This window comes from Lytechinus variegatus, chromosome 3 (assembly GCF_018143015.1).
Source record: "Lytechinus variegatus isolate NC3 chromosome 3, Lvar_3.0, whole genome shotgun sequence".
Lineage (NCBI taxonomy): Eukaryota > Metazoa > Echinodermata > Echinoidea > Temnopleuroida > Toxopneustidae > Lytechinus > Lytechinus variegatus.
The window spans coordinates 34,828,468-34,848,845 of NC_054742.1; the positions used below are offsets into that span (position 1 = coordinate 34,828,468).

A 20,378-nucleotide genomic window follows, 5' to 3' on the forward strand; every position below is an offset into this window, starting at 1 on the left:
TTTTTTTCTCCTTTCTTTTTTTTTGCATGAAATTATAACTGATTTTGTCCAGTCTGAATGTACAAGTCTTGTCAGGAAAGCTACTTGGTAAACAGTATTTGTTGATGGTGATGGGGATTAGGAAATATTAATGACAACAACTACAACAACAATAATAATAATGATAATAGTGATAATAGCAATTATGATGATGATGATGCTGAGCTGATGATAATGATTGGAAGTTTTTAGTATAACTTTCAAAGAAGCCACAATTAATAATAAGAGTACAAGTATGTAGTTTCATAAATAAACCTTTCTAGACATGAATATATGTTAAATTATCTGTTTTGTCTAACTTTAGGAACTACAGAAAACAAGCTCGGCCTAGTTGCATGTCACATATTTTCTAAAATTATAGGCTCTGTTTATCCCTTTAAAAGGAGACGTGCATGGTTATAGGATTCCCAATCCACTCCAGATGTTGAAATTGTCTTGTCTATGAAAGAATCCACAGCCATCTTGAAAACCAATTCAGTCACTGTCACCTTAGACCTTCTCTAGTATGAGTCTTCCTTTGAAGTTGATGTAGTGTCATCTTCAATAGATAACAAGAGAATGGTTCCTCTTTTATACCACTCCACTCTTTTCTTCTGGCAATAAATTGAAGAAGAATGAGAAGTATACCAACAACATTTTCAAACTATTGGGCTAGGGGTGATGTGTTCTTGATTAAAGCCAAGCATTGAAATAAGATTCTGGTTTGATGTATCAAAAAGCATTGCCCAATAATTTTTTGCCAATTATTAATTGGTCTTTTTCCAGGTCATCTTTTTAGTGTTTTGGACAAAAAGATGAATGCCTACGAAAGAAAGAAAACAAAATAATTTGGGCTTAGTTTTTTACCAAATGATTAATAGATAAAGGGGTTATCAGGTTATTGACATTAAGATTTCATCATCAAATGGGCATTAGCCAAATTATTATTGGACCATGTTGCAACTCATGACCATTGTGACAGGTGAGGGAGTGAAAATAATGTGGTTTGAAGATTGTTATTTACATATACTGGTGTGAGATGTCACACCAAACATGAAGTTGCAATGTACACTGACTAACTCTCAATCCATCAATCTAATATAACAATAGAATGGATTTGAATGGAATGTATTAGACTACAATTGGGTTTAAAGTCCATGTTTGTTTTAATCTCTACAGTGGTAAATGTTGATCTATAAAAATACCTTCTTTTAATTATTCTGCTATTAAATTTTGGGTGACACAATATTTGCTCCGGCGAAAATTGCTCTGGGCTTTATTTCATCTAAGATATACATGTACATGTAGGGTTAGGGTTGTAATAGGGTTTTATGTTAGGTTTCATAGGGTGGATTTAACGCTATACCCTATCTTAAACCTAATAGGTTTAGGATAGGGTATAGTGTTAAATCTAGCTTCGAAGTTTAATAGTCATTCCATTAATGTGTTTAGTTTGCAGCGAAGTAATTGTCGGCAGAGCTAATGTCATGGAACCAAATTAAGAAGTGACCTGTTCTTCCTGTTTACCAAAAAGAGTGCTCATTTAATTTCTTTTGTTAATCTAGCCAATTAATTATCTACATTGTATTTTCATTATGTTGTTGGGTTTTTTTCTGGGGAGTTTGTTATTTAAATCATGATTTCTCTTGTCATAATCATTATCTAGATATGATCTGAGATAAAAACTCCAAGTAAACCAAGTCACTTGTCATCATCTGATCATTCAAGATTCATATTTTTTCTTATTGTTTTTGTATACAGATAGAGTGAGTCTGTATGGCATGCATTGTATTTTTAACTGTATTGTTTATCTCTTTCCTTGAAACCAAATTTATCTGAATAAAATTGTTTAAATCAATTTATTGGTACTGCTTTCACCAGGGATAGTGTAAACTGCATCATATACATTTGCAACTATGCACTTTCCTCAAGATATCTTAGGTTTGTTTTTACTTTCATATGATGAATAGAAGAATCACCATAAGATGAAAAGGGGCCCCCACTTGTTCACCACAACAACACTTCCCATTGCCAAACCGCCTACAGATGTGCTGGAAAAAGATAACTGAATTCATTTGTGGGTGTCGCATATCTGGCATGCAGACCTTGGAATGTAATTGAATATGCCATATTGCTGTGTTTGTAATGCAATATGTTTTGTTTTTTGTTCTGAATCATTCAGTATCGCTTGCCAGCGTTGATTATTTTTGTATTTGTGCTGAACTTGACACATGTTTGTGAATGTTGCTCCTGCCAGAGTACATTGTACATGTACTTCATAGTATTGACAAAATGCATTTGAATTTATTTTGTGAGGCCACCACCCATACTGTAGATTACTCAAGACGTCCAAAGTTGAATCATACAAGAGAAGTGTGAGAAAGATTTTCTTCCAGGTACTTCATACTGTGTGGACTTCAGAACTAGAATCTTCTTTATTTTTCATTTCCACTGCATTGTGAATTAGAGATTCTGTTTGAACAAGTCATGTGCACCTTTGAATAACTAGTATCAGTTTACCAAGTCTTGAAGCCTTTGCATATGGAGTAATAAGGACTTCAAACAATTGTTCGTGACTCTCCTATCATTCATGCCTATTTTGAAGGGACTGTTTTCATTCTTGTCAATTACAAAGAACATTTTTGTTTGAGCTCTTCATGACAGTGTCAAGTAAATTGGATAAGTGGATATAGTTTTGAGGACAGAGCTCAAGAAAGAACTCAAACAGCTATCCATTCCGAGGACGCTTATTGAAGTATAGTGGTAGTCTTAATGTGGAAACTTTAATTTGCAATTTGCGAAGATCAGCTTTAACCTAGTTGCATTGAATACCAGTAGATAAGAGAATACCATCGATATATTCTTATAGTCATCCTTCCTTGTTACCAGTTGGGAAAGCCGTAACTGATTGCTGTAACGAGCTCCTTAATTCCTTTCATCCATTAGAGAATATTTCTTTTACATGTTCAATACCCCAAGAAGCAAACCAAATAACAGGCCCATATCTTATTATTTGTTTTGACTATCAATAGCACCCATGGAGGATATCCAATATACTAGTCAACACAAAATTAATGAGCTGGGCAGTGTTTATTCATTAAACCCTCACTGGCCACCCCTCTGTATCAATCAGACAAATGTGTGAGTTTCCATCATTGTCTTTGCACCCCTTGTGCCCGTCATCTGCCTGAGCGAAAGGTCAGAAGCCCTTGAGATTCTCCATCGATGATGATTGACTGACGTAGGGGGATCCTTCTACTACCAATATAGAATTCACCCACCATCTGACTTCATGTATCAACCTTGGATGGGCGTGTGTATGCATGCATCGATCTGTCCTGCTTGCTAGTCACATCCATACCTTGGATTAGAAGATGCAGTCAACGGTTCATGCTGGTTCACCCTTGATTTGGAATGATTGATATTGATGCTCGCCTTTCTTTAACAAAATAATCCAATCATTTGAAGTTGATGAATCTCTGTGGTATAAAAGCTTTGGAGCACCTTGGTGATATAGGCTGCCTAACTGATGTGATGGTTGACCTGGAGTGGATTAGGAAACAATTTTTTTTAATTTTAAAGATGGGATTAAGGATTAACGATTAAGACATCTCTTGGATTAAATGCTTAGTTCAGTCACAGTGCTATGCTCAGCCATAATCAGAGGAAGTTCCAGCGTGGCCTTTGTCTCATGCAGGAGTTTGAATAGTGTCACTCTTGTCAATTTGATATTTATAAAGTGCAGGCGACTTCAGTCATTCAATTTACCTTCTCCATGTTGGATTGTCCCTGTTTTATTTTGATGAGGTGAAGATAGGATGTTGATAATGAGTGCTGAAATTGAAATGGCTTCATTCAGAGTGAGTGCTGTCTGAATCTGAATACATGCCAGCGAGAGATAACATTGCTGCCAGATCGTATGCAAATTCAATTGAAGCACCTTATTCTCTGAATTTACGCTACTCCTATCTGAAATTGTGTTTGAGCTTGTGAGATTCCTTATGACAGTCTGCAAACTTAGTTAACTTGTAGCTGCACGACATCTTATTTTGAAGGATTGTTGTTTACGTCAGAAACGAAACAGTTTCATCTTGATGATTTATTTTGCATCATGCATGCTGTCATGAAGCTACCATTGTTGGCGGCTGCATGCTAGATTCTTCTTACCTTGTATTCTTCAATGATTGTAATATAGAGAAAGTTTTCCTTAAGGCATAAAGAATCAATCAATACTCTTGAGGGATAGGAAGGTTCATCATATGCAATCATCTTCTCACCATCCCAGTGAAATATTTATTGAAATTGTAAGAAGAGATTGAGATAGGAACTGCATACTGTAGTACATTTATCTGTTGAGATTCTTGTGCATGTGCAGACCTTACCAAATTTCCTGCTGCTTTTACATATTGGATAATAACAAACATGGATTATAAGCCTTCTGCAATACCAGTGCCACGCAGGTCACTTTTCACTCCAAGATATCGTAAGTATAAAGTATATATTCTGGCAATTTTTAATTTAACCATCAGATTTTTTTTTTCAATTCAGTTTTGAATTACAGCACTTTACTTTTTGAAAATTTGATTTTGTGTGTGTGTGTGTGGGGGGGGGGGGGTGGTATGCAAGGATATCTTATGTACCTGCAAAAATACATAGATTATTACTCAAACGAACATGTTAAAATGAATTGAGATGAAAGTTGTATTTGTTTTTTAATAATATGAATTTCAATGCAGCGTGACCTTTACTATTCAAATGCATGGAATGATGATGATATCGATACCTTTGGTAAATGACAAATTATATAGAGTGAGTAATCACACTTGTGAATGAATGCATTGGATTTGAAGGTCTCTGAAGACACATTATTGTATAATTTATTAATGGCATTCCCCAAATAATCATCTCTTTTCATGAGCATATTGCAATTCCAGATAAGTTCAGGCTTCTGTTAATGTAGACTCTACATGATGAACAAAGTTCAATGAATATGAATTATGCCCTCATAAAGATACAGTTATTGTGGGTGTCACAACCTTCATGCTATTTACAGGTGATAAGTCATCAAAGTACTATTCCAACAAGGTAATTGAAAGCAAGGTTTATGATCAAAGTGCTTTTTTTCCACAGGTAGCTGTCAAATTCTATTTCCGTCACCCAACTCTGTGTATATTATTTGACAGGCTTCGTTCCATGAAAATGCAATTCAACGACAACAATGATGCAATAATTGACTTGCAATTATATTGACCTGGGCAGTTTGTTGCTCTCATTTTATTTCCCATTATCTGTGAAATTATCAATTTTACCTTCTAAATCTGATGGTGGTGATTCATGATATTATGGCAGAAACAGACTACACTGTATACATACGTATTACGGTAGTCAGTGCATTTCTATATTCTGTTTTATTCTGATTTTTTTTATAGAAAACTATTGCATTGTGATATCGTTACAGAAATTGCAATGAAAATATGAGATCTTGTAACAAAATGTTAAAATTTGGTGCATCAGTTCATTTGAATTAAATATAACTGACATGTATATTGAAATATGTAAAAAAAAATACAAATATGCCCATATTGTGAACTCACTGTTTAAACTAAAATATGGTCTAAAATAATGACTTAATTATGAGTACCTGAATATGAAACAAATCTCCATAAACAAGATGATCAATATATCATCACAATTGGCATTTCAAGCATTACAACACCATGAAAACATGAGAATGATCCCAGCAAATTCACAAAATGTGTGACACAAAGCTTCCATTATTTCTAGATTTTACTTTACTACAAAAGTAACTCAAATGCTACAAATGAACAATATTGATGGTGCATGAACATGAACTTGTGTGTTTATTTAATAGACTTTTTTTATAATATGGAGTGAATACTAGTACACATGTCAAGGAATGCATGCACACGTGACACCGCAATACAAGTCTGTTATAACGCTCCACCATGGAACATAACACCCGAGCCTTAATTAGCTCTCAATATAGCCTGCCGAAAACCTTGATTTGGTTAACCCATTACAGGCCATGCCAGAGATAACTCCTTTAATTTACCATTGAAATAGCAGCCACATGTGTTTCATGAGTGATGCCATTACATGATAAAGTTGCTATTAAATAGCAACCTTCCATTCCATTTTACAAGAAATGTCCTAGCAATGCTTTGAGATCATTATATCACTATTTCAATTACTATAGATTATTGTCTATTACAGTATATTTCATGTTTATACTCTCACTTTTTTGTCACCAGTCAAATATACTATTATGTGAAGTACTGTTTTTTAGTAATGATACTTGATATTTGATAAGTTACCGTAAGTAACGGTGTATCAACCGCACCTTTTTCTCGGCGGGGTAGAAGCAAAAGTCGGGGGTGCGGTTTATACACGGTGACGGGTCTGAGCCAGCCCGCCGTAACCCCTCCCGTACATGTACGATGTCTGCCAGTTCACAACACATCGAGTGGCCGGGCGTAGCCGCCCAGGCAATGTCGTTTAGAGGGGTATGAGCCGCGGGTAATGGGAAGCGATTGTTGCAATATTCATTAAATGTTGTCCATAACAAACGCACCCACCTTCATGACACTAATTTTGACTTTATTCTCGATTCAAAGTAGTGAAGTTCCCTGGCTAATTTAAAAGAGACGCCAAGCATACTCGGTAATATTTTGTCACCGCTGAGCGAGAGTTGAGTGAGCTTAGAGATTGCGTTGTAATGTGGTTGTAGTGCGACTTAAGCTGGCGCTATTCAAAGTCCCGTTTCGCGCCAGCTTGTTTTTTTTCCTTCCTGTTTGCTTTTCATAAGATACCATGTAAACCGCGCACGAGAGAGACGGCACGAAGCCGTAAAAAACAACTGTAAAAAATGCAAATTTCTTTGTTTCTTGAACCTTCCTATAATCCCGTATCCAAAATTCATGCTAAGACATCAAATTTCTGAAAGTGATTGTGAAATTGTGATGCAAGAAATGTGAATGTTTCTTCCTCCTACGCTGGGAAAGACACAGATCATAATTTGATAAGATGTACTGGCATGACTTGTACTGTATCGTAGTTTGCAATGTAATGGCAGTGCTGTGTGTGTACACTTACTGTGAGGTGAGCGAGTGTGTAAGTTGCCAATATTGTCGGGACCATTCTTTCTTTCTAACATTTGTAGATGAATTGATCAAGAACAGCATATTTCTGCATACCGGTAATCTCTTTGGATACTTTGGAAATCTGAAAAACTTAGATTTTGTTTCTTCGTACCTCAAATATGCATGTAAATGTGAGAAGATTTTTTTTTTTTTTTTTAGTCCAAAGTTGGGGGTGCGGTTAATACACGGGTGCGGTTAATACACCGTTACTTACGGTATGTTTATTCATCATTACTCATCTACACCTTAATTATAACTATATGGAAATAATTTATTGCCAATTTAAGGAGTGTTTTTTTTTTATGATCAGGAAATAGTCCCTGGATTTTCACTTGTCCTGAGATATTTCTGAGCAGTGTGAACTTTGAATGCAATTGATTGAAATTCACATTGTGTAGAATTATTACCCTTCAAAGTATTTTATTGGTGTTCAAGATTTATGTTTTCTGAATATTGAATTTCAGTGATGCCAAGTTTTGATAACCCAGATAGAAATAATCCATCAGATTTCAGCCTAGGTTTAAATAAATAAGGGTGTGTTTATGCTTCCATCGCGAGGAAAGAATCAGCGTTTTCAAACGTCAATTCAAAACGCCGATCGTAAACATGGTTGTGGAAGTGCTGTTTATGCTTGACTTTTCCGAGGCGAAATCGTAATTTTCATTGAGCAGGAAAGCGAGGTCAAATTGGGCGCATCTTTTTTCAAAAGTTTTTTTTTTCCAAGTGTTATTACGTGGAGATAACATGGAGCAATGCGATGGTCACCGGAAGCATGTACCAAATGACGTCATTTAAACACGTTTACGATCGTGGTTCTGTTTATACTTCCCCAGAAAGCCTGATTCTGGTCAAACGACGTTTACCAACACACCTTTTTGTGAGTTTACAATCGGCGTTTTGAAACAGCATTTAAATGAAAGTAAGCATGGATGCAACCGTGTTTTGGACTAATCACGTTTGGAAACGCTGATTCTGGCCTGAAAAGTGAAAGCATAAACACGGCCTAAAATAATTCCTTTCTGCTGATAATAATCACTGCGCAAAGTAGCCTTGTAATGCTGATTTAAGATATTTTTTGTTGACTTTATTACTCAGAAAATGGTGGGGGGGGAACAGGTTAATTTCATTTCTTGATTATATTGCGTGTGGGGCTGCTTTTAATAAAGTTGAGTTATGCAAATTTAATATCTTACATTTGTTTCATTAAGGTATAGTTACAAATAAAATAAGTTTGTAAGTTGCCATTGTTTATGCAGATCTGAAATTAGCGCTTTAATTTAAAGATCAGCATTTTGAATCATCATACGATTGTCATGTTTTAGCCTATGTATCGTAACAATCTTCCCCTATTTCTATTTTCATTTCAGCTCCTGCTAAAACATCAGCATCGCAAGATGAGACTGACAGTAAGCCTGTAAGTATTACGTTAATATGATGATACATGTAAGTTAGAATCAATCTAGAAACACATTATTGCATGGGTAGAGTGTTTGTTGAGAACCAGAATGGATATGTTTAATGATAGGAATTAGTACATTGTATCATTAGATGCTGTCTTGGTGCAAGATTGATTTTAAGAATGATAATAAAAAAATGATTTAAGTTGGTGTCACATACACATCATGTAGCACATTGGAAATCATCATAGATTTGATAATATGGATTTGAACATTCTACATCCTTGTCATCACCTTCATTAAATCATTGCAGACATCCATTCATGATACTCTCCATGTCTATTTGTAAGCATCATATAGTGTTTTGGATTTTCATCTTTCATTTAGAGGATTATGGGTTCAAATTCTACCATGAGGTATTAATTACTTTTTTATAGCAAGATCTTTGATTTCTTAAGAAATTAAAAACATTAATTTTAAAGATCAACTTTACTACCCCATTTCCAAAACAAAAAAGGGTGAAATGAAAAGAAGAAAGAAATGCCTGACAATTTATCTCATCATTCTTTATCCTTAAAGTCTATAGTTTGGGTAAATCCCCATATATTATTATTATGTGAAGGATTTATTTTAAAAAATAAGATAAGACAAATTAACACAAATTCCATCATTTTTTTCAACTAGGTGCCTTATTGAAATTAAACATTTGCATATTTTTGTCTTCTTTATTTAATCTCTGTCAGGAGCTTCCTAATATCAAATTATTAAATCTGTAATTATTCACTCAAAGGCTATTTTAAAATGAAAGCATTACTGTGAGAGGGCTCTAGATGTTATTAAAATGCCAATGGCTGAAAATTGCAAAATCTAAATTTTCCCATACATTCAGTAAGTACTACACTTGAATTTTAGATGATACTTGAGTACTATATTTTACATAACTTACCTTTTTTTCTCCAATTTATGGGGAAATATGAATGTTCACTAATTGATAGCTACATTATAAACATACTTGTATTGATTAGTGTTCAGAATAGTTCATGTCATCAGACTTCATTAGAAAGTTCATGTTGTGCTTATTTTAGCTAAACAATAATGGCATACAGTCATGATCAAAGAAGTGTATTCACAAAACTATAGTACACTTTAATAAGTAATTCAAGTAAGAGATACAAAAAAAAAACTAAAGAACTACATTGAAAATTTCTTGTTAAATGCAGGTAGGAGTTACCTTTTTTAAGATAATGATTAAGAATGAGATACTGATTGGCAGTTTGATTACTACCTAGCTTTGTTGTTCAGAGTATAAAAACAACTTTCTGTCAAAAAAATAAAAGTATGCATTTAAGTGCTCCATGTCTTTTATAGATACTTTGTGTCGTAACTCTTCATGTAGTCATTTCATTGTGATCTGTATGTATTATGCCAGCTGTTTTGTTTTAGTTTTGTTGAATGTGCATGTTCTGGTATTGTGTTTAGTTTATTGTTAGTGTTACATGTAGGTGCTGATCCTCATTTGATTCCATATATCTTATCTATTCAATGAAAGGAGTGTGAATATGTATTGAGATATGGATGGTTTCTTATATCATGTATATCATATCATTCAGAAAATAAAGGATAAAGTGCACATTTGATTAATCAAAATTATGAATTATTTATTTAAAAGGGATTATAATGTTTCTACTAATACTATTTACATTCATTTTATTTGGCATCATATTTAACCTTCATTATACAGGGTGAAATAAAATTTCTTTTAGGCTGTCTTTTATTTAGTTAATTAGATATGTGTTAATTTTGTTATTTGTTATTTTGATTTTGTTGAATGTAAACAATAGATTGTTTTTTAAAGAGTTTTTGTAAATGTATGTAAATAAGCATGCAGTTAATTTGCTTGATATTCCCTTCTAATAATACATGTAAAAGAACCACACATATGCATCTGTTGCACCTTTCGCTATTATGATTTGTATTTTGTTTTGCATGCTCTTTTACAAACGACACCCCTTCATAACCCATAACCAGTCAAAAAAATCGCGGCATTCTAAAATCGACACCTCTACATCATCATGGAACGCAAAAGCCAAAAGTGCTGTTGCGAAGAAGGTGGCTATGAGGGCCGCAGCTGAGGTGAGAGCTTGCACTTTTTCCCTAAAAAAGACTAATGCTTGCTGTGTGATACCTACTTACATTTGACCTTTGGTTTGGAGTTCTTGAAGTTCATTAGAAATGGTTGAAATCATTGCTGATCATGATCTCATTCTAGTAGTGTAACTGAAAAGAAAAAAAATATACAATCATTGGCAATTCTGATTTCTACATGTCATACACATAGATTAGAGTCTCAGGTGTTTACATTCTTTATTCTCATTACTAACTCATAAATTACAAAGCCTCTTCAACCTGTTATCTTTTTTTTTCTTGAAATATATCCTGAATAGGGACTATGTACTCATGTTTACTGGTGGATGTTTCATAAAGCTGTTCGTACATGTAAGTAAGAGCGGCTTTCAGAACGACTGGTGATCCTTTCTTATGGCACATGGTATATTCATTAGCGATGGTTTCACGCATAAGAAAGGATCACCAGTCGTTCTTAAAGTCACTCTTAACTTACAAACAGCTTTATAAAACGGCCCCCTGGTTTATTAAAACTTAGTATGCTGGAATACTCTTGCAAACTTGATTTTTTTCCTTTAGATGTTGCTATCCTTATTCCTTCTTCAAACATTTATTGGTACAGTATATGAGTGTAACTGGTTTATTGTATTGGTTTATGTATATCTGTTAGAATATTCTTTCTATAAATGATAACAAGATGAATGTGTAATGTGTGCAAAACCTCAAATTTTAACAAGATATATGGGTATAACCCAAATGATATTTTGCTGTGGATTATAACAGTTTGCTTATCCTTGTAGATTTAGTTCAAATTTGTAGCAACCCTATGCTCATTTAACACTCTTTTCAAATTGTGGTGTATATATATATATATATATATATGTGTGTATATATATAATGTATCTTTATCTTTTGTAAAATTGATTGACATGCCCTTGGATTTGTCATAAAGGATTTTGTGGTAATCTAATGTTTATCAATCCACAGGCTGCTGTTCAAAAGACTGCTCCTGCAAAGAGACCTGCTGCATCCACAACACAACGAAAGTCCATTAGTAGACCATCAACAGGTAGATCATTACTATCACTTTATTAAATGTGCATCGAAATTACTAACTGCTTGAGTGGTCTTTATGGGCATGGAATCATGTACATTTTGGAATAATGTGATAAGAATACGAATTGTATGCTATCCAATCAGCTGATCTAAATCTGGGCCTTGAGGGTTATACAGGTGTACTTGCTAAAGAAGTATTGTTGCTTAGTGGAAGGAAACATTGAAAGGGTTAATATTTACCAATATAATGCTTGTGGCAGATCAAGTAGCAAGGAGAGGGGATGTACACATTGATTTCAAAAAGTGATGTGATTTCATGAATATATTTCATGAATATATTTGTTTGTATTTTATAACTTGTGAAAATGCCTTGTTCAGAACTGAGTAACAGACCCTCTCTCCTTCAGAAATTGCTAGTTTGGGACAGACATAATAAATTTAAAACTAGATAACATACTAAGTTTCTCTCGAAATGTGCCCATCAGGTTCCAGCAGTGGTGCAGTAGATGAGAATTTCTTCCAAGCTGCCTATGAAGATGTCCCTAGTGTTTCAGTAAGTATCTCATCACATAGAGGTAACACCCTTCATTGCCATACCCACATAGCAGCAAACTCTTAGCCTGGCAAAAAGAGGTGTACCATCTGCCTATTAAAGCCCTTTTATGGCACTATATATTGTGATATTTAGAAGGGCAGTGGTGGCCTCATATTCTGGAATCCAAGGGCAAATTGTGGTTGATAGTGAACTTTGTGAAGGCATTATTCATATAAACTTGATAGCTCTCTCATGAAACTGTTGTAAGGTTACTCATGATTTTATGAGTGACTGGAATATGAACTCCCTACTTTCTGTAATATTTTAGCAGAGTGTGACTGTGGATGAATTAAACACAGATGTCTAAAAGCAAAACATTTTATTGTTAAAGTGTGTATCTAGATCATATTTCATATTTAGATTCTGTGATTGAAACTATTAAACACTAGGCTTTGTAGTCTTGTACTTCATGAACAGGGGTGCCTCATAAATTAATTACAATTGCAATATGGGTGGAAAATTTATATCTTAACCACTGAGCTGACATCGAAATATCCTGATTTTGCCTAACATCCATACTTTCAGACAACATTTTTAGGAAATAATGTATTCAATGGCACAATCTAATTTTCAATTATTTACAGAACATTCCATTCATTTCTAGATAAGTCTGGAAAATTTTATAACATGATTTTGGCACAGTATACCCCAGTCCGTTTTTATGTCACTCAGAAAGTTATTTATTCAGTCATACATAAAGTCATTTGTAAATTTGGCAAACAACTTATGTAAACACCCAACGGTCCCTCAGAAAGGATCCAAGCCATTGATCATGTGCTTGCTTGCTTTCTAATATTTATGCTTAACATTTGGCCAAAATAACACATTTACCAACTTTTATTTTTTCTTCCCAAACAGATATTCACAACAAAACAGCTGGAGGATGATCTTAGTAAGATGTCTACCATTCTAAGTAATGATAAAGCAGATTGGGAACTTCGAGTGACAGCAGTAAGTAGAGATTTTGTTGCTTGTTTACTTGGCATAAATGTTCTTCAAGTTTGGTTTATTGAAGTAGCATTTGCTTATGATACATTTCAATTCAATTTCAATATTCATTCAAAATTAAAAAAAATTACAAGGTAAAAACATATATACAATAAAATAGCATGTGGAGACAGCTTTGATGAACATTGAGGTCTTGTCAAATGCTGCCACCAATATACAAACAATTAAAACCAAGAAATATACAAGAACACATGAAAAGAGAGCATATTTCAAATAAATGATATAAATAAGATGATGCAAATAAAAATGAATTTAACATTTAGCAAAACCTTACAAACCCTAAACGGACATAACACAATCAATTTAAAAGGAAAGAAAGTACCAAAGTTAAAATAAAATGAAGAAAAATCATTATTTTATCATGAAGGTTAGACTGCAAAGTTCTGTAATCCAATATCTATTGATATGTGCTCATGCCAACAGCTCCTTTGAGCAGGGGCCTGTTCCATAAATTTTGCAGTTCTGTTTGAATAAAACTAATTGGATTGCCTGATAAAAATTGTCTTTATGAAACAGGATCCTGTTCACTGAATGAGTAAATCATATTATTTGATCTTGTCAGAGTTTTTACTTCTAAATAAAATTCCTTCTACGTTTATCTTGTTCTTTCTGATAACCAACATGAGCACTTCAAGGCAAATTCTGTGCATGTGGTCAAAGAAGTTGAAGATAGTGGGTGACTGACTTAGGGAAATATTTGTATTTCAAGATTTTATTATTTTTCTTTTTCTTTTTTTATTATTATTTTATTCATTTCGTATGTTTTATTTTATTTTATTCCCATTTATTGATGAATTCATTTATTAATAATTATTTCATCAATTGATGTTTTATCTGTATGTTTATTCATTTATTTTTTGTTTGGGGGCATGAAGAACATCATAATCGGTTGATGTATGATGCCACCCTAAAGTGGTCATTGTTTTAGGGATTAACACAATGATTACTCATGTAAAAAAAATGATAATATTATTCCGTGTGAAATGAGAAAAGGAGAGAAAGAGAGACCTCAGAATAGTTACATGTGTGCCATTGAATGATGAATTACTCCCATTAGACAGGATACATTTAATTTAGAGTATACTCCAATGGATCCACTCAAATTAGTTGCAAAATCTTGGCACTATAAAGGGAGCAGCGGATGTGAATTAGCGGATATGATTTTGGTCTTCAATTAAGCAATGCCAGTTGTCATGACGATAAATTACAACTTGTTGCATTTAGTGACTTAGGATAGAATTGGTCTGGTGGGGCCTGAAGTTTAGGAGAAATCTGTCTTGAAATAACTCAACAGCTTCCTAGAAAAACAAAGCCTGTCAGTCAAGATTGACTCCATGAGAAGTACTAATTTTAGGCTAACAATTAAACTTTAATTCATAAAACTGTCCTTGCTCATGTTTTATTATGATGAATTTCTAGTTTGGATTATAATAAATTACTTTGACCATTAAGGTTATTCAATTGCACTTGCATATTCTTGTGATCCTAAATTATGGGAAAGGGAGAAGCAATATTGTCTCGCCTGCATAGCAGAACGAGACTGTAGGCGACGGCGGTGGCGTCGTCGTCAACATTGAAATCTTAACCAAGGTTAAAGTTTTAAAATGTCATCATAACTTAGAAAGTATATGGACCTAGTTCATGAAACTTGGACATAAGGGTAATCAAGAATTGCTGAACATTCTACCTGAGTTTCAGGTCACATGACCAAGGTCAAAGGTCATTTAGGGTCAATGAACTTAGACCATGTTGGGGGAATCATATTGAAATCTTAACCAAGGTTAAGTTTTTGAAATTTTGTCATAACTTCTAAAGTATATGGACCTAGTTCATGAAAATTAGACATAAAAGTGATAATTTATAACTGAAGATCCTGCCCGAGTTTCAGGTCATATGACCAAGGTCAAAGGTCACTTAGGGTCAACGAACTTTGATCATGTTGGGGGGTATTTGGGGGGTATAACTTTAACATTTTATGGATCTAGTTCATGAAACTTAGACGTAAGAGCAATTAAGTATCCCAGAACATCTTGTGCAAGTTTCATATCACATGATCTAGGTCAAAGGTCATGTAGGGTCAACGAACTTTGATAATGTGGGTGGTTTTGGTGGAAACTTTAAAGTTTATTGATTGAGTTCATGAAAATTGGGACATTATAGTAACCATGTAACCCTGAATATCTTGTGCTTGTTTCTGATCACATGACCAAAATCAAAGGTCATTTAGGGTCAGTGAACTTTGGCCATGTTGGGGGTATTTGTTGAATTTGCATCATAACTTAGAAAGTGTATGGATCTACACATGTAGTTCATGAAACATAGACATAAGGGTAATCAAGTATAATTGATTGATTCACATGTCTTAGGTCACATGATCATGGTCAAAGGTCATCTTGGGTCAGTGGACATAGTATTCTTTTGTGAATAATTATTCAATACCTGTTTTCATAGTCACCTCTGCTGCTATATCGAATTGCGGAATGCAGACGAGACTGCCAGAGGCGTTCCACTTGTGTTTTAGAATAATTGATTTTCTTTTTTTTTTTCAAATTTAAAGGACTTCCAAATGATATAGGAATTTCAGTTTTGTGTGCATGAGCAAATAATTAGTATATTATAAAATCTTCTTGAAATTCATAGAAATATATATAGATTATGTATTGTATTCTGATGCATTTTCATCCATTGATATACAAATCATGGTGGTACACAAATTAAAAGAAGAATGAATAGACTTAAATTGCTCAATAATCACTCACACTAAATTTCATTAAAAGTATGGTTGTGTGTATCTGACAGGGGCCTTGGGACCCTCATAAAGAAGTTTATCAATAACGAGTTTCATTCAATCATGGTATAACAAAGAAGTTGGATAGTTAACAGCCGTTGGTTTTGCAGACTTGCAATGAAAATGTCTCCTGCCACACGATATTGGTTGGTTTACTCTATTGTGCCTTAATAAACCATCAAAAAGGTACTATCATTTGTTTTGAAATCATGCCATTTGATTGGTTGATGGCAAATTTGTCACAAATTTTAGTAACGGCAATTGATAACACTTTGTGCAAAACAGGGCACTTATCTATTATTATAAGCGTTAGCGTTAACCATTTGATTTCCTATCTAGGCTTTGTATAGGGACCACCATATATCAGTCTAAAGCAAAGGGTTTTATTTGCTTTCTTTTTTTTTCAGTTGAAGAAATTACGAGCATTCATCATAGCCGGTGCAGCAGAATATGATTGCTTTGGGCAATCACTAAGGCAGATGGAAGAAGCCCTTATTTTGTCAGTCAAAGATCTAAGGTCACAGGTCTTACGAGAAGCTTGTGTCACATTAGCGTGAGTTCACTTCTTTTGCTATCTATCCACATTTTGAAGTCTGTCATAATGTCATTTCATGCCATTATTTTGTTTTCATTTGTATAAAATCACTTGAATTTATACCAATCCATGTAAGTTTCAGTGGATATTGTTACAATACAGCACAGATCAGGGAACTCTGCTGCCTGATACATATACTTTCTGTGAGAGTGTGCTATCTTGTGCATTGGTACTGCATCGATTGTTATAATGGGCAGTACCCCATTGCATGAAGGTTCATTTGCCATTTAATATTGTAACTACTGCCTTGAGGATATTCAACAGCCATTCAAATTTAAAGATTCCATGGAAGTTACCATTGGATTGCAAAGTTAGCATATACAAATAATGTACATCAAGGGCATTAGTAAGAATTACATGTAGAGTGTACCTTTTGGACAGTTCTATACTTATTTAAAGGTAACATGTGCATGTTATTCTAATACCTGAGCAAATTTGCTGAGTATTGTATGTTTCATAAGATGTTGATCCTTGTTATTTAATGAACCATCCTCTCCTCAAAACCATAACCGGTCATTAGAAATAGTCATGACTACCAGTCCAATTTTACTGTTAGCTGAAAGAAATGAATGGTCATTTAATAGATTTCAGCCAATGAGTTGATAAGGTTCCATATCACGATTTTATCTTACCTTTTAATACATTGGACCAAAGCTTATACTTAGGATGTCTTGCCTTATGTAATAGCGGAGTGCAGTTTCATGGGCCCAACCTGTATTAATAGCCGAGTTTACCCACAAAACCAAGTTTCTGTGCATTCATTAGTATTTAACATGGTAAAAGCTCAGTGAGTCTTTGAAAGTTACATTATAGTCTGTTATTAGTGATATATGCATTGTTGAATATATATCTTTTTTTTAATTTGTGCTTGGCAATGAATTTTATTGTTCAGAGAGACTTGATGCTTAGAACCCATTTCTGTACTTGAAGACAAAGTTTTTATCGTGTTCTACCCTTCCAGGTTTTTATCAATTCGTCTGAAGCGGCAGTTTGACCATGCTGCAGAGGTTGTCCTTCCCCATTTATTTATTCTCATTCAGAATAGTGCAAAGGTCATGGCCACATCAAGCATGGTTGCAATAGACGTTATCATTAGGGTAAGTATTTGGAAATATTTACACCTCCATGTCGGGTACATGTTTCCCATGATTCTTTCAAGATATATTAATTTTTTTTTAAAGAATTTTAGATCAGCGTATAATTCAGAATGTCTCCTTGAAGAAAAAATATATGTTGTTTGTGCATCTTTTTAATAATTCTATTAATATGAATAGAATATGGTATATTACAGAGTAGTAGGAATCAAAATCAGGGGGGGGGGGGTTACAACAAGACTTGACTACAGAAATGTATGATTTTCCAAGTAATAAAACATGTAAAAAATGAAATTTTTGCCAAGTTGTTCCTTATTTATGTCACATTTCTGTAATCTTAACTTATTAACTTAACTTATTATTTCATTATTTCACAGCATACACATTCACCTAGGCTTATACCCATTATGAAAAGCAATGCAACTTCTAAGTCAACTGCCATTAGGAAGTAAGTAATAGTATTTGTGATCTTGATCTTTCAAAAAGTCTCTTGTATCAATCAATTGGATTAATTGTTATAATTCCTGCATAATTTCAATATTTATATACAGTGCGTATCAAAAAAAAGTTTACACTTTGAAAAAGCCCTGGGAATTTAAAAATATACAACATGTGGGTAATTTTTGCACGTATAATCTTGGGTTTGGGTCTCATCTATCCAATGAAAGTAAAAGTTTTGTCAGAATGTTACACTTGAGTGAGCACTGTCCATTTCTGTAAAGCTCGCAGAAATTTGTTTGCGCAGAAATGCTCATTTTCATGCTGTGTCAAGGGGAAAGGGCGAAATCAAACTTACCCTACGAAACATTTATCATACATTTCCCTTGCACTTTTAGTCAATTGAAATAAAACGGATACATTCCAGCATTTTGTAACAATTTTGCCACCCATAGTGAAATTTCAACTCTTATTAAGCACGTTTACCCTATTTGTGCCAGCTGGATCTGAGGACATAACTGAATCTGAAGAAAAGTTTATATCAGACATCTCCAGCATTTTTCACTAAGTTTTTATCATTGAAAGTGGGTTTACATTTCATTTTTCATTTAATACTTGTTTCTCCAAACTTTTCTCAATTTTAGCAATGGTAAACATAATGAAAATCAAGCTTAAGCCATTCCATGTAAATCACACCTCGGTGTAAAGCAAATATCGTCACGATGGGCTTGCTGTCTGGGGGAATGGGGTAGGGCGAAATGCACTCTTCGATGTGTTTTGGGCAAGGAAACAAGTCTAACAAAGTAGAAGATATCTTCAAATCAATTTTACTAGCTAAATTCCATGTGTTCTTCATGATTACGGTCTACTTTTATTCGCATAACTATTTCAATGTTCTGCGCAAATTATTTTTCACTAACTTTTCAAAAGTAAGTAGTGCTCACTCAAGCGGAAATATTTTTTGAAGTTATATCGTTATTTGCTTTAATGGACCTGTACCAATGTTAAAATGTTGAAAAATCTTCAGGATATTACAAATGCATAGTTTTACAGGATTTTTTCAAAGTGTAAACTTTTTTTGATACGCACTGTAGTACTGTTCTCTTACTTGAAATTTTTAAGGCCGAGTCCATCCAGATAATGAGCTCTATTATAAATTAACATGATAATGAAAATTTTATCAAAACTGGATGTAGAATTAAGTAGAAAGGGCACATTTCACTTAATTTTGAAAAAAAGCCATCTACGCAACACAGGTGGTATGCGAATGAGGGAACTGATGATGTCATCTACTCACTATGATGTGACTTTTTATATGCCCGTCTCGACGGACTGTCTGTCCGTCCATAAATTTTCCTTGTAAATACGATAACTTCAGTAATTTTTCTTGCTTGACCAATAGCTCCATTTTCCGCGTTACAGACGGTTGTATTATGTGCTCGCCTTAGCGACACTCTTGTTCAAAAGAATGTTTGATCTATCAGTTCAGCACTAAACCCCTTCCATCCCTGTAAAAAAAAAAAAAACGTAGTTTTGAGAAATTATGTCACAGTGCTTCGAATAAAACAATTTTCTGCTTATTTTGAAGCCCAGTTTATATAATGCAGTCTGATTCAATTGCTTTATCATTGGCAGAGAATCAGGAAAGTGGCTGTTCAAAACTGGAAATTTGTTGGAATTTTGCCATGGAAGTAAATTGACATTAAAAGAGTATTGAAATTTTCATGGATAATATTCACTGTTCAGAGATCACGTTGTATAAAGTTTTGTCATTGAAATTTTCCACGATAGATACCATGAGAAACGTGAAGAAATATAGCATATTGGCAAATATTGTTGAAGTTAATTCCCTTTATTTATTGCTTGTAACTTTCTTTGATTGGTTTATTTAGAGGCTAATATTAACAGCTAAATTAATAGCTTTGTTTCTCTTATGGATTCTTTTCAGGCAAACGTTTACATACATAAGCACGGTATTGAATGTATGGGACACACATGCAATGGAGAGGCATGCTAGCCTTCTCTGTGAGGTCATTCACAAGGGTATTGAGGATGCAGATTCAGAAGCTAGGGCTGTCTCAAGAAAGTAAGTTTCTATTGCCAAG

General features: G+C 34.0%; 1 protein-coding gene across 5 annotated transcripts in view; it reads left to right on the forward strand.

Moving 5' to 3' along the window:
- LOC121410860 (CLIP-associating protein 1-A-like) overlaps window positions 1-20,378 on the forward strand; it is a 73,512-nt gene that overhangs the window by 44,261 nt on the left and 8,873 nt on the right. For 4 of the 5 annotated variants that reach the window (XM_041603209.1, XM_041603207.1, XM_041603210.1 and 1 more), the window contains exons 10-18: window positions 8,546-8,592; window positions 10,604-10,708; window positions 11,687-11,768; window positions 12,241-12,308; window positions 13,209-13,301; window positions 16,554-16,699; window positions 17,703-17,838; window positions 18,213-18,283; window positions 20,222-20,359. In XM_041603209.1, the coding sequence (XP_041459143.1) occupies window positions 8,546-8,592; window positions 10,604-10,708; window positions 11,687-11,768; window positions 12,241-12,308; window positions 13,209-13,301; window positions 16,554-16,699; window positions 17,703-17,838; window positions 18,213-18,283; window positions 20,222-20,359 (886 nt within the window). The remainder of the gene's footprint in view (window positions 1-8,545; window positions 8,593-10,603; window positions 10,709-11,686; window positions 11,769-12,240; window positions 12,309-13,208; window positions 13,302-16,553; window positions 16,700-17,702; window positions 17,839-18,212; window positions 18,284-20,221; window positions 20,360-20,378) is intronic. The other variant, XM_041603211.1, reaches the window with a different exon arrangement.